At 46.5% G+C, this 17,468-nt stretch overlaps 1 protein-coding gene across 1 annotated transcript in view; it reads left to right on the top strand.

Annotated features, from left to right (window-relative positions):
- LOC131942869 (alsin) overlaps nt 1-17,468 on the top strand; it is a 31,887-nt gene that overhangs the window by 5,106 nt on the left and 9,313 nt on the right. Inside the window, exons 3-11 of the mRNA XM_059302828.1 lie at nt 275-526; nt 1,479-2,576; nt 3,661-3,944; nt 4,493-4,667; nt 4,837-5,043; nt 5,440-5,565; nt 5,718-5,857; nt 6,156-6,286; nt 6,447-6,510. Of these exons, the coding sequence (XP_059158811.1) occupies nt 275-526; nt 1,479-2,576; nt 3,661-3,944; nt 4,493-4,667; nt 4,837-5,043; nt 5,440-5,565; nt 5,718-5,857; nt 6,156-6,286; nt 6,447-6,510 (2,477 nt within the window). The remainder of the gene's footprint in view (nt 1-274; nt 527-1,478; nt 2,577-3,660; nt 3,945-4,492; nt 4,668-4,836; nt 5,044-5,439; nt 5,566-5,717; nt 5,858-6,155; nt 6,287-6,446; nt 6,511-17,468) is intronic.

The raw sequence follows: 17,468 nt of genomic DNA, 5'->3' as shown, positions 1-17,468 counted from the left end.
CCCTCATATACCGAGGTCTTCATCCCTTGGGCACAAACAGGAAATGTTGTGTGTTTTTTCAGAAAAGTTGGATTACTATGTTTAATTTTTATGATCTTTTTATTTCATAGGTAAAGATAAACTTCATGTATTAACATTTTTGAAAATCATATAACATCTTTTTTTAGTTCTTTAAATTATTAAAATGTTTTCATTTTTGTACTTAATTTACCTATCTTGTTTGACTAGACTAGAGTTTCTCTAGTTTACAAGTTTGAGCCTTCCATCTGCTCAGGTCCCGCAGTGAATATTGCCTGTGGCAAGCAGCACAGCGCTGTGGTGACGGAGGATGGCCAGGTGTTCTGCTGGGGGTCATCCAGAGATGGCCAGTGTGGGACAGGAAGTCTGGACATGGTACCCCTGCCCACCAGAGTGGGGGTGGAGGTCAACGAAGGCTTCTGTCAGCACGGTGTCCCCAAACCAGCGCTCAGTGTGTGTGTCAAGTCAGTGGCTTGTGGGGACACGCACACTTTGGCGCTGTCCACTGGTCAGTTCTTCTACACTTTGTCTTTGTTTATCTAGTCATTGTAAACTTGCTGTTAATTAGAATAATAATCTGAACTTGTCCCCACAATCTGAAGTTGTCCCCACAAGCTGAACTTGTCCCCACAATCTGAACTTGTCCCCACAATCTGAACATGTCCCCACAATCTGAACTTGTCCCCACAATCTGAACATGTCCCCACAATCTGAACATGTCCCCACAATCTGAACATGTCCCCACAATCTGAACATGTCCCCACAATCTGAACTTGTCCCCACAATCTGAACCTGTCCCCACACTCTGAACTTGTCCCCACAATCTGAACTTGTCCCCACAATCTGAACTTGTCCCCACAATCTGAACTTGTCCCCACAATCTGAACTTGTCCCCACACTCTGAACATGTCCCCACAATCTGAACATGTCCCCACAATCTGAACCTGTCCCCACACTCTGAACTTGTCCCCACAATCTGAACTTGTCCCCACAATCTGAACTTGTCCCCACAATCTGAACTTGTTCCCACAATCTTAACTTGTCCTCACAATTTGAACACTCTGAACATCTCAACATGTCCCCACAATCTGAACTTGTCCCCACACTCTGAACATGTCCCCACAATCTGAACTTGTCCCCACAATCTGAACTTGTCCCCACACTCTGAACATGTCCCCACAATCTGAACATGTCCCCACAATCTGAACCTGTCCCCACACTCTGAACTTGTCCCCACAATCTGAACTTGTCCCCACAATCTGAACTTGTCCCCACAATCTGAACTTGTCCCCACAATCTTAACTTGTCCTCACAATCTGAACTTGTCCCCACAATCTGAACTTGTCCCCACAATTTGAACTTGTCCCCACAATCTGCACTTGTCCCCCACAATTTGAACTTGTCCCCACAATCTGAACTTGTCCAGAACTGGTCCCCACAATCTGAACTTTTCCCCACAGATGGTGAGGTCTGGGCCTGGGGTGCGGGTGTCCAACTTGGCCTGGGGGAGCTCATGCATGCCCCCATCCCTCGCAGGCTGGACACGTTGACAGGCCAGTCTGTCATGGCCGTCTGCTGTGGCGCCAGACACAGCATGGCACTGGTCATCCGCGGGGAGAGAGCCTCGCCCAGGTCGTCACCGGTCAAGACGAGAGGACGGAGGGAGGCGAGGGAGGTGGAGGAGGACAAGCTGTACCCGTCACGCTGCAGTACGTGCCACAAGGAGATCTACACGTACACGGACACCAGCGACATGTGCATCATTGACACGCTGCATGATTGCAACTCTAGCGAGTGCGTCACCAGCATTGATTCCACCATCATAGAAGATGTCGCGTCATCCAGCTCGTCCAGCGAAGCCTTGAAGAAAGCTGGGTCACCCTCTCCAGATAGAGAGGACACAGTAGACCCAAAGTCAAGCAGTTCTGCTAGCAACCCATCTAAACCTACCAGCCCATCTAAACCTACCAGCCCATCTAAACCTACCAGCCCATCTAAACCTACCAGCCCATCTAAGCCTACCAGCCCATCTAAACCAGACAGTCTCCCATCTGATGAAAGCTGTGGCCTGGCCCATCAAACGGGACCCAAGGGACATAACACAGAGGGAGGTACACCAGATGAGCTAAAGCTAGTTCCTGAGCTGCAGGATGGTGTGCTAGAGGACCCTGGTCTACTGGAGTCAGCAGGCAATGACTCCGGTCTACTGGAGTCAGCAGACAATGACTCCGGTCTACTGGAGTCAGCAGGCAATGACTCCGGTCTACTGGAGTCAGCAGGAATAGACTCCAGCATTTTGGTTGTATCAGGTGAGAGTCCATTTGATGATGTGGTCAAGCCACCAGCTGACCTGAGCACAATACCTGAAGACTCACCTGGCCAACAGAGTGATGGGGGGTCAGAGGTCAAGGGTTCACCAGCTGACCTGGACACAATACCTGAAGACTCACCTGGCCAACAGAGTGATGGAGGGTCAGAGGTCAAAAGTCCACAGCTGCCAGAAGAGCAGGATGAAGTTGTCTGGAAGAGGCGGTCAGAGACTGAGGAAACTGATGAAGGTAGAATCCTCACACTCATTTCTTTTCTTTGGGTTCAATTATTTCTGTTAGATGTGAGCCTGATATTGTGGGATCACCACTACCCTAGAGAAATTTATTTTAGATTTAAAAAATTAAATTATTTAGTTAAAATAAGTTTTTTTTTCTATGTAACCAGTGAAAGTGTTGTAAAATGATTCTAAAATGCCTGTGATTTTTAGACCGATGCAATGTGCCAAAGGCAGGAGAAATAATTCATTTAATCAGACTGCTGGTGTAAACCCTGACATTTAGCCAGTCTGCTAGTGTAAACCCTGGCATTTAGCCAGTCTGCTAGTGTAAACCCTGGCATTTAGCCAGTCTGCTAGTGTAAACCCTGGCATTTAGCCAGTCTGCTAGTGTAAACCCTGGCATTTAGCCAGTAGGTTAGTGTAAACCCTGACATTTAGCCAGTCCACTGGTGTAAACCCTGACATTTAGCCAATCTGCTAGTGTAAACCCTGGCATTTAGCCAGTCTGCTAGTGTAAACCCTGGCATTTAGCCAGTAGGTTAGTGTAAACCCTGACATTTAGCCAGTCTGCTAGTGTAAACCCTGACATTTAGCCAGTCCACTGGTGTAAACCCTGACATTTAGCCAATCTGCTAGTGTAAACCCTGACATTTAGCCAGTCTGCTAGTGTAAACCCTGGCATTTAGCCAGTAGGTTAGTGTAAACCCTGACATTTAGCCAATCTGCTAGTGTAAACCCTGACATTTAGCCAGTCTGCCAGTGTAAACCCTGACATTTAGCCAGTCTGCCAGTGTAAACCCTGACATTTATCAAGTCTGCCAGTGTAAACCCTGACATTTATCAAGTCTGCCAGTGTAAACCCTGACATTTAGCCAGTCTGCCAGTGTAAACCCTGACATTTATCAAGTCTGCCAGTGTAAACCCTGGCATTTAGCCAGTCTGCCAGTATAAACCCTGACATTTATCAAGTCTGCCAGTGTAAACCCTGACATTTAGCCAGTGTAAACCCTGACATTTAGCCAGTCTGCCAGTGTAAACCCTGACATTTAGCCAGTCTGCCAGTGTAAACCCTGACATATTTCTATGACTGCCAGAGTTGAGGAGACTGTATGGCAAACTGCGCACCAGGACGCCCTCCACCACCAGCGTCAAGTCTCTCAGCATGCTCAGCCAATCAGAGGCCATGGACTACCTCCAGCGCCAGTTTCAGGAGGAGGACGTGGTCCAGCCAGCGCCGGTCAGCCAGGGGGAGAAGCTGGCATCCAGACCTGAAACTGTGGCACCCAGACCTGAAACTGTGGCACCCAGACCTGAAGCTGTGGCACCCAAGAGTGAGAAGGCTGCCACGTCTTTTGGGATGTTTGACATGGTCTCACACGTAGGTCATCTTATGTAGGTCTTGTACTGTTCTTGTTGGTCATTTCCTCAGGTTATGCATGTCATTTCCTGAGGTCATATAGGTCATTTTATCATCCCATGATGGTTATTTCTAATCCCACTATATAGTGACTCTTACTCAGTGTTGAAGAAAATTATCTTTCCAATTTAAAAAAGTTGTTAACACTCTCAGAATTCTCCTGAAATTTCAAAAAGCCTCCAGAAAAATTTTTGAAATTTAATGAACTGCAAAAATCTAACCACTATATTTTTTACCATCGCCTGCCTTTGGCTTGAAATAACACTGTATGTCAATATTGCTAAGGATACATTTACCATGATAGTTGAGAGTACGTGAACATAACACTTGAAAAGATTTACAAAATCAATAACTACAGTGTTACCATAAATTCTTTACCACAACCAATAATTGCTCACTGGCAACTTGCTATTTACAATGTCTGACATGACATCAGATGTCATACATCTCCCACCCCCAACTCTGTCATCATAAAACTCCCCCACTGGTCATGTGACCTGTCCACCCAGGTCAAGTCCATGGCCAGCCGCACCTTGACCAACATCCAGACCTTGTCCGCCTACATGACCAGTGATGACAGCAACAACCAGAGTTCAGGGGGGAACCTGGAGCTGACCTCTGTCCTGCAACAAGGGGTCAAAGGTCAGCAGAGTCTGCAGAGCAGCATTGGCAGTGACTCTTCCTGTAAGTATCTGGTCTGTAACTCTTCTTGTAGGTATCTAATCACTGACTCTTGAATTCAATTTATATATTTATACTTCTATTCTGCCATTTTTATTTTTTTTAAAAACTGCTAAAGAGTTTCATCTAATCGCCCAATCCAAGTAAAGTTGACTCTGACCTCTGTTTGCAGCAAACATCATCAGTCCAGACACCAGCTCCGACGCCTCCCCTCCCCGTGATGTGGTGAGAAAGTCTGGCACCTTCATAGAGTGGAAGCGCGAGATGTCCACTGTTGATGGTGACCTGTCTGACCGCGACTCTAGCAGGAAGTCCATCAGGACCATACAGATGCAGCAGAGGAACCTGAACAGGTCATCATTGACAAGCCAGTCCCCTGGTCAGTCTTGTGTGTCCTGGTCAGCGGTCACATGTTACATTATTTCACCTGTGTCACCTGTTACATTATTTCACCTGTGTCACCTGTCACATTATTTCACCTGTGTCACCTGTCACATGTCACGTTATTTCACCTGTGTCACCTGACATCTGTCACATGTCACATTATGTCACCTGTCACACCTGACAGCGGTCACATGTCACATTATTTCACCTGTGTCACCTGTCACATGTTACATTATTTCACCTGTGTCACCTGTCACATTATTTCACCTGTGTCACCTGTCACATGTCACATTATTTCACCTGTGTCATCTGTCACATGTCACATTATGTCTCTTGTGTCACCTGTCTCACCTGTCACATGTCACATTGTTTCACCTGTCTCACCTGACAGAGCCAGCCAGCCATAGAGTGAGTACCATCACTGACGTCTGGGTCTGGGGCGCCAACGACCAGGGTCAGCTTGGTCTGGGGGATCAGCTGGAGAGGTCACTTCCTGTCCAGGTCAAGTTTTTCATAGGTAACTTCTCTTACATTGTCTGCATCTTGATTGGTTTAATTAGTGCCTTTACTCATCAAGTTTATATGATCAATTTTATCATGTAAGTTTGACTCAACTGATTGATACATTAGTTGTTATATGGCTCATCAAGTTGTTCCTGCCACTTGCAGGCAGGCATGTGATAAAACTGGCAGCAGGCGACGCCCACAGTCTGGCGCTGACCGCCAACTCTCAGGTCCACTCCTGGGGCTCCAACAGCTACGGTCAGCTGGGCCAGCCAGAGGCGGTGCATGGACCCACGCGGATAAAGGTAACCGTGGCAACCAAACATTTGCCAGCAGTCTACACAACTAGTCTGGCACACAGACTGACTTGTTTACTGTCAGTTGACACAATATAAATGTCCTTCTCAATATCCATATGTCTCCGCCAAATACCACCAGGAGCTAAACATTGACCAATACAGCTTTAATCTTCTCCTATCTAATTCTTGTGTACTGAGTGTATACATATTTTAACTGTGAACAAAGCTTATATTAGGACCACTGTACAAATATATGTCTGACCTTTTGACCTGTGGCAGAAAATGATAAAATATTGGCTTCCAGTTTCCCAAAGGTTTTACAGCATGGGATATTGGAGCTGGCGTGACTCATTCTGTTTTCCTGGGGGACGGCTCTTCTGCTGGTGATGGCTCGGCTCCATGTCCCGAGGTCTTCTACTGTGGTAAACAACCCAGGTCAGCATGACTTTGACAAGTTTTGTTATGTCAAGTATAACAAGTTTCATTAGAGGGGGGGGGGGGGGGGCTGAATATTCCTGTTAACTATTTTAAATTTAGATGTGTTCGCTATCTAATTTAAACCTGACACTTGACAACCATTTGTAAACTTCCCCAGTAAAGAGCTCCACTCTACCATGATAAAAACCAACACACTGGAACCTCTGCCTGTCATCAACAAGGTAAGATGGCGCCATGGTTCCATGACTTGTATAGTACAGCTCTGTAGGTGGGCTGTGTGATCACATTGTAAGATGGCGTCATGGTTCTATGACTTGTATAGTAGGCCCCTACAGCTCTGTAGGTGTGCTGTGTGATCACATTGTAAGATGGTGCCATGGTTCCATGACTTGTATAGTACAGCTCTGTAGGTGGGCTGTGTGATCACATTGTAAGATGGTGCCATGGTGCCATGACTTGTGTAGTACAGCTCTGTAGGTGGGCTGTGTGATCACATTGTAAGATGGCGCCATGGTTCCATGACTTGTATAGTACAGCTCTGTAGGTGTGCTGTGTGATCACATTGTAAGATGGTGCCATGGTTCCATGACTTGTATAGTACAGCTCTGTAGGTGGGCTGTGTGATCACATTGTAAGATGGCGCCATGGTTCCATGACTTGTGTAGGACAGCTCTGTAGGTGTGCTGTGTGATCACATTGTAAGATGGTGTCATGGTTCCATGACTTGTGTAGGACAGCTCTGTAGGTGTGCTGTGTGATCACATTGTAAGATGGTGTCATGACTTGTATAGTACAGCTCTGTAGGTGGGCTGTGTGATCACATTGTAAGATGGTGCCATGACTTGTATAGTACAGCTCTGTAGGTGGGCTGTGTGATCACATTGTAAGATGGCGCCATGGTTCTATGACTTGTATAGTACAGCTCTGTAGGTGGGCTGTGTGATCACATTGTAAGATGGTGCCACTGTTCCATGACTTGTATAGTACAGCTCTGTAGGTGTGCTGTGTGATCACATTGTAAGATGGTGCCATGGTTCCATAACTTGTATAGTACAGCTCTGTAGGTGTGCTGTGTGATCACATTGTAAGATGGTGCCATGGTTCCATGACTTGTATAGTACAGCTCTGTAGGTGGGCTGTGTGATCACATTGTAAGATGGTGCCATGGTTCTATGACTTGTATAGTACAGCTCTGTAGGTGGGCTGTGTGATCACATTGTAAGATGGTGCCATGGTTCCATGACTTGTATAGTACAGCTCTGTAGGTGTGCTGTGTGATCACATTGTAAGATGGTGCCATGACTTGTATAGTACAGCTCTGTAGGTGGGCTGTGTGATCACATTGTAAGATGGTGCCATGGTTCCATGACTTGTGTAGGACAGCTCTGTAGGTGGGCTGTGTGATCACATTGTAAGATGGTGCCATGGTGCCATGACTTGTGTAGTACAGCTCTGTAGGTGGGCTGTGTGATCACATTGTAAGATGGTGCCATGGTTCCATGACTTGGATATAGTACAGCTCTGTAGGTGGGCTGTGTGATCACATTGTAAGATGGTGCCATGGTTCTATGAATTGTATAGTAGGCCCCTACAGCTCTGTAGGTGGGCTGTGTGATCACATTGTAAGATGGCGCCATGGTTCCATGACTTGTATAGCACAGCTCTGTAGGTGTGCTGTGTGATCACATTGTAAGATGGTGCCATGGTTCCATGACTTGTATAGTACAGCTCTGTAGGTGGGCTGTGTGATCACATTGTAAGATGGTGCCATGGTTCTATGACTTGTATAGTACAGCTCTGTAGGTGGGCTGTGTGATCACATTGTAAGATGGTGCCATGGTTCCATGACTTGTATAGCACAGCTCTGTAGGTGGGCTGTGTGATCACATTGTAAGATGGTGCCATGGTTCTATGACTTGTATAGTACAGCTCTGTAGGTGTGCTGTGTGATCACATTGTAAGATGGCGCCATGGTTCCATGACTTGTATAGTAGGCCCCTACAGCTCTGTAGGTGTGCTGTGTGATCACATTGTAAGATGGTGCCATGGTTCCATGACTTGTGTAGTACAGCTCTGTAGGTGGGCTGTGTGATCACATTGTAAGATGGTGCCATGGTTCCATGACTTGTATAGTACAGCTCTGTAGGTGGGCTGTGTGATCACATTGTAAGATGGCGCCATGGTTCCATGACTTGTGTAGCACAGCTCTGTAGGTGGGCTGTGTGATCACATTGTAAGATGGTGCCATGGTTCTATGAATTGTATAGTAGGCCCCTACAGCTCTGTAGGTGGGCTGTGTGATCACATTGTAAGATGGCGCCATGGTTCCATGACTTGTATAGCACAGCTCTGTAGGTGTGCTGTGTGATCACATTGTAAGATGGTGCCATGGTTCCATGACTTGTATAGTACAGCTCTGTAGGTGGGCTGTGTGATCACATTGTAAGATGGTGCCATGGTTCTATGACTTGTATAGTACAGCTCTGTAGGTGGGCTGTGTGATCACATTGTAAGATGGTGCCATGGTTCCATGACTTGTATAGCACAGCTCTGTAGGTGGGCTGTGTGATCACATTGTAAGATGGTGCCATGGTTCTATGACTTGTATAGTACAGCTCTGTAGGTGTGCTGTGTGATCACATTGTAAGATGGCGCCATGGTTCCATGACTTGTATAGTAGGCCCCTACAGCTCTGTAGGTGTGCTGTGTGATCACATTGTAAGATGGTGCCATGGTTCCATGACTTGTGTAGTACAGCTCTGTAGGTGGGCTGTGTGATCACATTGTAAGATGGTGCCATGGTTCCATGACTTGTATAGTACAGCTCTGTAGGTGGGCTGTGTGATCACATTGTAAGATGGCGCCATGGTTCCATGACTTGTGTAGCACAGCTCTGTAGGTGGGCTGTGTGATCACATTGTAAGATGGTGCCATAGTTCCATGAATTGTATAGTACAGCTCTGTAGGTGGGCTGTGTGATCACATTGTAAGATGGTGCCATGGTTCCATGACTTGTATAGTACAGCTCTGTAGGTGGGCTGTGTGATCACATTGTAAGATGGTGCCATGGTTCCATGACTTGTATAGCACAACTCTGTAGGTGTGCTGTGTGATCACATTGTAAGATGGTGCCATGGTTCCATTACTTGTATAGTACAGCTCTGTAGGTGGTCTGTGTGATCACATTGTAAGATGGTGCCATGGTTCTATGACTTGTATAGTACAGCTCTGTAGGTGGGCTGTGTGATCACATTGTAAGATGGTTCCATGACTTGTATAGTACAGCTCTGTAGGTGGGCTGTGTGATCACATTGTAAGATGGCGCCATGGTTCCATGACTTGTGTAGCACAGCTCTGTAGGTGGGCTGTGTGATCACATTGTAAGATGGTGCCATAGTTCCATGACTTGTATAGTACAGCTCTGTAGGTGGGCTGTGTGATCACATTGTAAGATGGTGCCATGGTTCCATGACTTGTATAGTACAGCTCTGTAGGTGGGCTGTGTGATCACATTGTAAGATGGTGCCATGGTTCCATGACTTGTATAGCACAGCTCTGTAGGTGTGCTGTGTGATCACATTGTAAGATGGTGCCATGGTTCCATGACTTGTATAGTACAGCTCTGTAGGTGGTCTGTGTGATCACATTGTAAGATGGTGCCATGGTTCTATGACTTGTATAGTACAGCTCTGTAGGTGGGCTGTGTGATCACATTGTAAGATGGTGCCATGGTTCCATGACTTGTATAGCACAGCTCTGTAGGTGGGCTGTGTGATCACATTGTAAGATGGTGCCATGGTTCCATGACTTGTATAGTACAGCTCTGTAGGTGTGCTGTGTGATCACATTGTAAGATGGCGCCATGGTTCCATGACTTGTATAGTAGGCCCCTACAGCTCTGTAGGTGTGCTGTGTGATCACATTGTAAGATGGTGCCATGGTTCCATGACTTGTGTAGTACAGCTCTGTAGGTGGGCTTTGTGATCACATTGTAAGATGGTGCCATGGTTCCATGACTTGTGTAGTACAGCTCTGTAGGTGGGCTGTGTGATCACATTGTAAGATGGTGCCATGGTTCCATGACTTGTATAGCACAGCTCTGTAGGTGGGCTGTGTGATCACATTGTAAGATGGTGCCATGGTTCCATGACTTGTATAGTACAGCTCTGTAGGTGGGCTGTGTGATCACATTGTAAGATGGCGCCATGGTTCCATGACTTGTATAGTACAGCTCTGTAGGTGGGCTGTGTGATCACATTGTAAGATGGCGCCATGGTTCCATGACTTGTGTAGCACAGCTCTGTAGGTGGGCTGTGTGATCACATTGTAAGATGGTGCCATAGTTCTATGAATTGTATAGTACAGCTCTGTAGGTGGGCTCTGTGATCACATTGTAAGATGGTGCCATGGTTCCATGACTTGTATAGTACAGCTCTGTAGGTGGGCTGTGTGATCACATTGTAAGATGGTTCCATGACTTGTATAGTACAGTTCTGTAGGTGGGCTGTGTGATCACATTGTAAGATGGTGCCATGGTTCCATGACTTGTATAGTACAGCTCTGTAGGTGGGCTGTGTGATCACATTGTAAGATGGCGCCATGGTTCCATGACTTGTGTAGCACAGCTCTGTAGGTGGGCTGTGTGATCACATTGTAAGATGGTGCCATAGTTCCATGACTTGTATAGTACAGCTCTGTAGGTGGGCTGTGTGATCACATTGTAAGATGGTGCCATGGTTCCATGACTTGTATAGTACAGCTCTGTAGGTGGGCTGTGTGATCACATTGTAAGATGGTGCCATGGTTCCATGACTTGTATAGCACAGCTCTGTAGGTGGGCTGTGTGATCACATTGTAAGATGGTGCCATGGTTCCATGACTTGTGTAGTACAGCTCTGTAGGTGGGCTGTGTGATCACATTGTAAGATGGTTCCATGACTTGTGTAGTACAGCTCTGTAGGTGGGCTGTGTGATCACATTGTAAGATCGTGCCATGGTTCCATGACTTGTGTAGTACAGCTCTGTAGGTGTGCTGTGTGATCACATTGTAAGATGGTTCCATGACTTGTATAGTACAGTTCTGTAGGTGGGCTGTGTGATCACATTGTAAGATGGTGCCATGACTTGTATAGTGCAGCTCTGTAGGTGGGCTGTGTGATCACATTGTAAGATGGTGCCATGGTTCTATGACTTGTATAGTACAGCTCTGTAGGTGGGCTGTGTGATCACATTGTAAGATGGCGCCATGGTTCCATGACTTGTATAGTACAGCTCTGTAGGTGGGCTGTGTGATCACATTGTAAGATGGTGCCATGACTTGTATAGTACAGCTCTGTAGGTGGGCTGTGTGATCACATTGTAAGATGGTGCCATGGTTCTATGACTTGTATAGTACAGCTCTGTAGGTGGGCTGTGTGATCACATTGTAAGATGGCGCCATGGTTCCATGACTTGTATAGTACAGCTCTGTAGGTGGGCTGTGTGATCACATTGTAAGATGGTGCCACTGTTCCATGACTTGTATAGAACAGCTCTGTAGGTGTGCTGTGTGATCACATTGTAAGATGGCGCCATGGTTCCATGACTTGTATAGCACAGCTCTGTAGGTGGGCTGTGTGATCACATTGTAAGATGGTGCCATGGTTCCATGACTTGTGTAGAACAGCTCTGTAGGTGTGCTGTGTGATCACATTGTAAGATGGCGCCATGGTTCCATGACTTGTATAGCACAGCTCTGTAGGTGTGCTGTGTGATCACATTGTAAGATGGCGCCATGGTTCCATGACTTGTATAGCACAGCTCTGTAGGTGGGCTGTGTGATCACATTGTAAGATGGTGCCATGGTTCCATGACTTGTGTAGTACAGCTCTGTAGGTGGGCTGTGTGATCACATTGTAAGATGGTGCCATGGTTCCATGACTTGTATAGTACAGCTCTGTAGGTGTGCTGTGTGATCACATTGTAAGATGGTGCCATGGTTCCATGACTTGTATAGCACAGCTCTGTAGGTGGGCTGTGTGATCACATTGTAAAATGGTGCCATGGTTCCATGACTTGTGTAGCACAGCTCTGTAGGTGGGCTGTGTGATCACATTGTAAGATGGTGCCATGGTTCCATGACTTGTATAGTACAGCTCTGTAGGTGTGCTGTGTGATCACATTGTAAGATGGTGCTATGGTTCCATGACTTGTATAGCACAGCTCTGTAGGTGTGCTGTGTGATCACATTGTAAGATGGTGCCATGGTTCCATGACTTGTGTAGTACAGCTCTGTAGGTGTGCTGTGTGATCACATTGTAAGATGGCGCCATGGTTCCATGACTTGTATAGCACAGCTCTGTAGGTGGGCTGTGTGATCACATTGTAAGATGGTGCCATGGTTCCATGACTTGTGTAGTACAGCTCTGTAGGTGGGCTGTGTGATCACATTGTAAGATGGTGCCATGGTTCCATGACTTGTATAGCACAGCTCTGTAGGTGGGCTGTGTGATCACATTGTAAGATGGTGCCATGGTTCCATGACTTGTATAGTACAGCTCTGTAGGTGTGCTGTGTGATCACATTGTAAGATGGTGCCATGGTTCCATGACTTGTATAGCACAGCTCTGTAGGTGGGCTGTGCGATCACATTGTAAGATGGTGCCATGGTTCCATGACTTGTATAGCACATGGTTCCATGCCATGGTTCCATAACTTGTATAGTACAGCTCTGTAGGTGTGCTGTGTGATCACATTGTAAGATGGTGCCATGGTTCTATGACTTGTATAGTACAGCTCTGTAGGTGTGCTGTGTGATCACATTGTAAGATGGTGCCATGGTTCTATGACTTGTATAGTACAGCTCTGTAGGTGTGCTGTGTGATCACATTGTAAGATGGTGCCATGGTTCCATGACTTGTGTAGTAGGCCCCTACAGCTCTGTAGTTGGGCTGTGTGATCACATTGTAAGATGGTGCCATGGTTCCATGACTTGTATAGTACAGCTCTGTAGGTGGGCTGTGTGATCACATTGTAAGATGGCGTCATGGTTCTATGACTTATATAGTAGGCCCCTACAGCTCTGTAGGTGTGCTGTGTGATCACATTGTAAGATGGTGCCATGGTTCCATGACTTGTATAGTACAGCCCTGTAGGTGGGCTGTGTGATCACATTGTAAGATGGTGCCATGGTTCTATGACTTGTATAGTACAGCTCTGTAGGTGGGCTGTGTGATCACATTGTAAGATGGTGCCATGGTTCCATGACTTGTATAGCACAGCTCTGTAGGTGTGCTGTGTGATCACATTGTAAGATGGTTCCATGACTTGTATAGTACAGTTCTGTAGGTGGGCTGTGTGATCACATTGTAAGATGGTGCCATGACTTGTATAGTACAGCTCTGTAGGTGGGCTGTGTGATCACATTGTAAGATGGTGCCATGGTTCTATGACTTGTATAGTACAGCTCTGTAGGTGGGCTGTGTGATCACATTGTAAGATGGCGCCATGGTTCCATGACTTGTATAGTACAGCTCTGTAGGTGGGCTGTGTGATCACATTGTAAGATGGTGCCATGACTTGTATAGTACAGCTCTGTAGGTGGGCTGTGTGATCACATTGTAAGATGGTGCCATGGTTCTATGACTTGTATAGTACAGCTCTGTAGGTGGGCTGTGTGATCACATTGTAAGATGGCGCCATGGTTCCATGACTTGTATAGTACAGCTCTGTAGGTGGGCTGTGTGATCACATTGTAAGATGGTGCCACTGTTCCATGACTTGTATAGAACAGCTCTGTAGGTGTGCTGTGTGATCACATTGTAAGATGGCGCCATGGTTCCATGACTTGTATAGCACAGCTCTGTAGGTGGGCTGTGTGATCACATTGTAAGATGGTGCCATGGTTCCATGACTTGTGTAGAACAGCTCTGTAGGTGTGCTGTGTGATCACATTGTAAGATGGCGCCATGGTTCCATGACTTGTATAGCACAGCTCTGTAGGTGTGCTGTGTGATCACATTGTAAGATGGCGCCATGGTTCCATGACTTGTATAGCACAGCTCTGTAGGTGGGCTGTGTGATCACATTGTAAGATGGTGCCATGGTTCCATGACTTGTGTAGTACAGCTCTGTAGGTGGGCTGTGTGATCACATTGTAAGATGGTGCCATGGTTCCATGACTTGTATAGTACAGCTCTGTAGGTGTGCTGTGTGATCACATTGTAAGATGGTGCCATGGTTCCATGACTTGTATAGCACAGCTCTGTAGGTGGGCTGTGTGATCACATTGTAAAATGGTGCCATGGTTCCATGACTTGTGTAGCACAGCTCTGTAGGTGGGCTGTGTGATCACATTGTAAGATGGTGCCATGGTTCCATGACTTGTATAGTACAGCTCTGTAGGTGTGCTGTGTGATCACATTGTAAGATGGTGCTATGGTTCCATGACTTGTATAGCACAGCTCTGTAGGTGTGCTGTGTGATCACATTGTAAGATGGTGCCATGGTTCCATGACTTGTGTAGTACAGCTCTGTAGGTGTGCTGTGTGATCACATTGTACGATGGCGCCATGGTTCCATGACTTGTATAGCACAGCTCTGTAGGTGGGCTGTGTGATCACATTGTAAGATGGTGCCATGGTTCCATGACTTGTGTAGTACAGCTCTGTAGGTGTGCTGTGTGATCACATTGTAAGATGGTGCCATGGTTCCATGACTTGTATAGCACAGCTCTGTAGGTGGGCTGTGTGATCACATTGTAAGATGGTGCCATGGTTCCATGACTTGTATAGTACAGCTCTGTAGGTGTGCTGTGTGATCACATTGTAAGATGGTGCCATGGTTCCATGACTTGTATAGCACAGCTCTGTAGGTGGGCTGTGCGATCACATTGTAAGATGGTGCCATGGTTCCATGACTTGTATAGCACATGGTTCCATGCCATGGTTCCATAACTTGTATAGTACAGCTCTGTAGGTGTGCTGTGTGATCACATTGTAAGATGGTGCCATGGTTCTATGACTTGTATAGTACAGCTCTGTAGGTGTGCTGTGTGATCACATTGTAAGATGGTGCCATGGTTCCATGACTTGTGTAGTAGGCCCCTACAGCTCTGTAGTTGGGCTGTGTGATCACATTGTAAGATGGTGCCATGGTTCCATGACTTGTATAGTACAGCTCTGTAGGTGGGCTGTGTGATCACATTGTAAGATGGCGTCATGGTTCTATGACTTGTATAGTAGGCCCCTACAGCTCTGTAGGTGTGCTGTGTGATCACATTGTAAGATGGTGCCATGGTTCCATGACTTGTATAGTACAGCTCTGTAGGTGGGCTGTGTGATCACATTGTAAGATGGCGTCATGGTTCTATGACTTGTATAGTAGGCCCCTACAGCTCTGTAGGTGTGCTGTGTGATCACATTGTAAGATGGTGCCATGGTTCCATGACTTGTATAGTACAGCTCTGTAGGTGGGCTGTGTGATCACATTGTAAGATGGTGCCATGGTTCTATGACTTGTATAGTACAGCTCTGTAGGTGGGCTGTGTGATCACATTGTAAGATGGCGCCATGGTTCCATGACTTGTATAGTAGGCCCCTACAGCTCTGTAGGTGTGCTGTGTGATCACATTGTAAGATGGTGCCATGGTTCCATGACTTGTGTAGTACAGCTCTGTAGGTGGGCTGTGTGATCACATTGTAAGATGGTGCCATGGTTCCATGACTTGTGTAGTACAGCTCTGTAGGTGGGCTGTGTGATCACATTGTAAGATGGTGCCATGGTTCCATGACTTGTATAGCACAGCTCTGTAGGTGGGCTGTGTGATCACATTGTAAGATGGTGCCATGGTTCCATGACTTGTATAGTACAGCTCTGTAGGTGGGCTGTGTGATCACATTGTAAGATGGCGCCATGGTTCCATGACTTGTATAGTAGGCCCCTACAGCTCTGTAGGTGTGCTGTGTGATCACATTGTAAGATGGTGCCATGGTTCCATGACTTGTATAGTACAGCTCTGTAGGTGGGCTGTGTGATCACATTGTAAGATGGTGCCATGGTTCTATGACTTGTATAGTACAGCTCTGTAGGTGGGCTGTGTGATCACATTGTAAGATGGTGCCATGGTTCCATGACTTGTATAGCACAGCTCTGTAGGTGTGCTGTGTTATCACATTGTAAGATGGTGCCATGGTTCCATGACTTGTATAGTAGGCCCCTACAGCTCTGTAGGTGGGCTGTGTGATCACATTGTAAGATGGAGCCATGGTTCCATGACTTGTATAGTACAGCTCTGTAGGTGTGCTGTGTGATCACATTGTAAGATGGCGCCATGGTTCCATGACTTGTATAGTACAGCTCTGTAGGTGGGCTGTGTGATCACATTGTAAGATGGTTCCATGACTTGTATAGTACAGTTCTGTAGGTGGGCTGTGTGATCACATTGTAAGATGGTGCCATGGTTCCATGACTTGTATAGTACAGCTCTGTAGGTGGGCTGTGTGATCACATTGTAAGATGGTGCCATAGTTCCATGACTTGTGTAGTACAGCTCTGTAGGTGTGCTGTGTGATCACATTGTAAGATGGCGCCATGGTTCCATGACTTGTATAGCACAGCTCTGTAGGTGGGCTGTGTGATCACATTGTAAGATGGTGCCATGGTTCCATGACTTGTGTAGTACAGCTCTGTAGGTGGGCTGTGTGATCACATTGTAAGATGGTGCCATGGTTCCATGACTTGTATAGTACAGCTCTGTAGGTGTGCTGTGTGATCACATTGTAAGATGGTGCCATGGTTCCATGACTTGTATAGCACAGCTCTGTAGGTGGGCTGTGTGATCACATTGTAAAATGGTGCCATGGTTCCATGACTTGTGTAGCACAGCTCTGTAGGTGGGCTGTGTGATCACATTGTAAGATGGTGCCATGGTTCCATGACTTGTATAGTACAGCTCTGTAGGTGTGCTGTGTGATCACATTGTAAGATGGTGCCATGGTTCCATGACTTGTATAGCACAGCTCTGTAGGTGTGCTGTGTGATCACATTGTAAGATGGTGCCATGGTTCCATGACTTGTATAGCACATGGTTCCATGCCATGGTTCCATAACTTGTATAGTACAGCTCGGTAGGTGTGCTGTGTGATCACATTGTAAGATGGCGCCATGGTTCCATGACTTGTATAGTACAGCTCTGTAGGTG

Source organism: Physella acuta, unplaced genomic scaffold (genome assembly GCF_028476545.2).
Source record: "Physella acuta isolate Inbredline_101_S28 unplaced genomic scaffold, ASM2847654v3 ptg000430l, whole genome shotgun sequence".
NCBI lineage: Eukaryota > Metazoa > Mollusca > Gastropoda > Physidae > Physella > Physella acuta.
The sequence above is the reverse complement of the archived record's forward strand: the minus strand, read 5'-3'. Positions and strand labels throughout refer to the sequence as shown.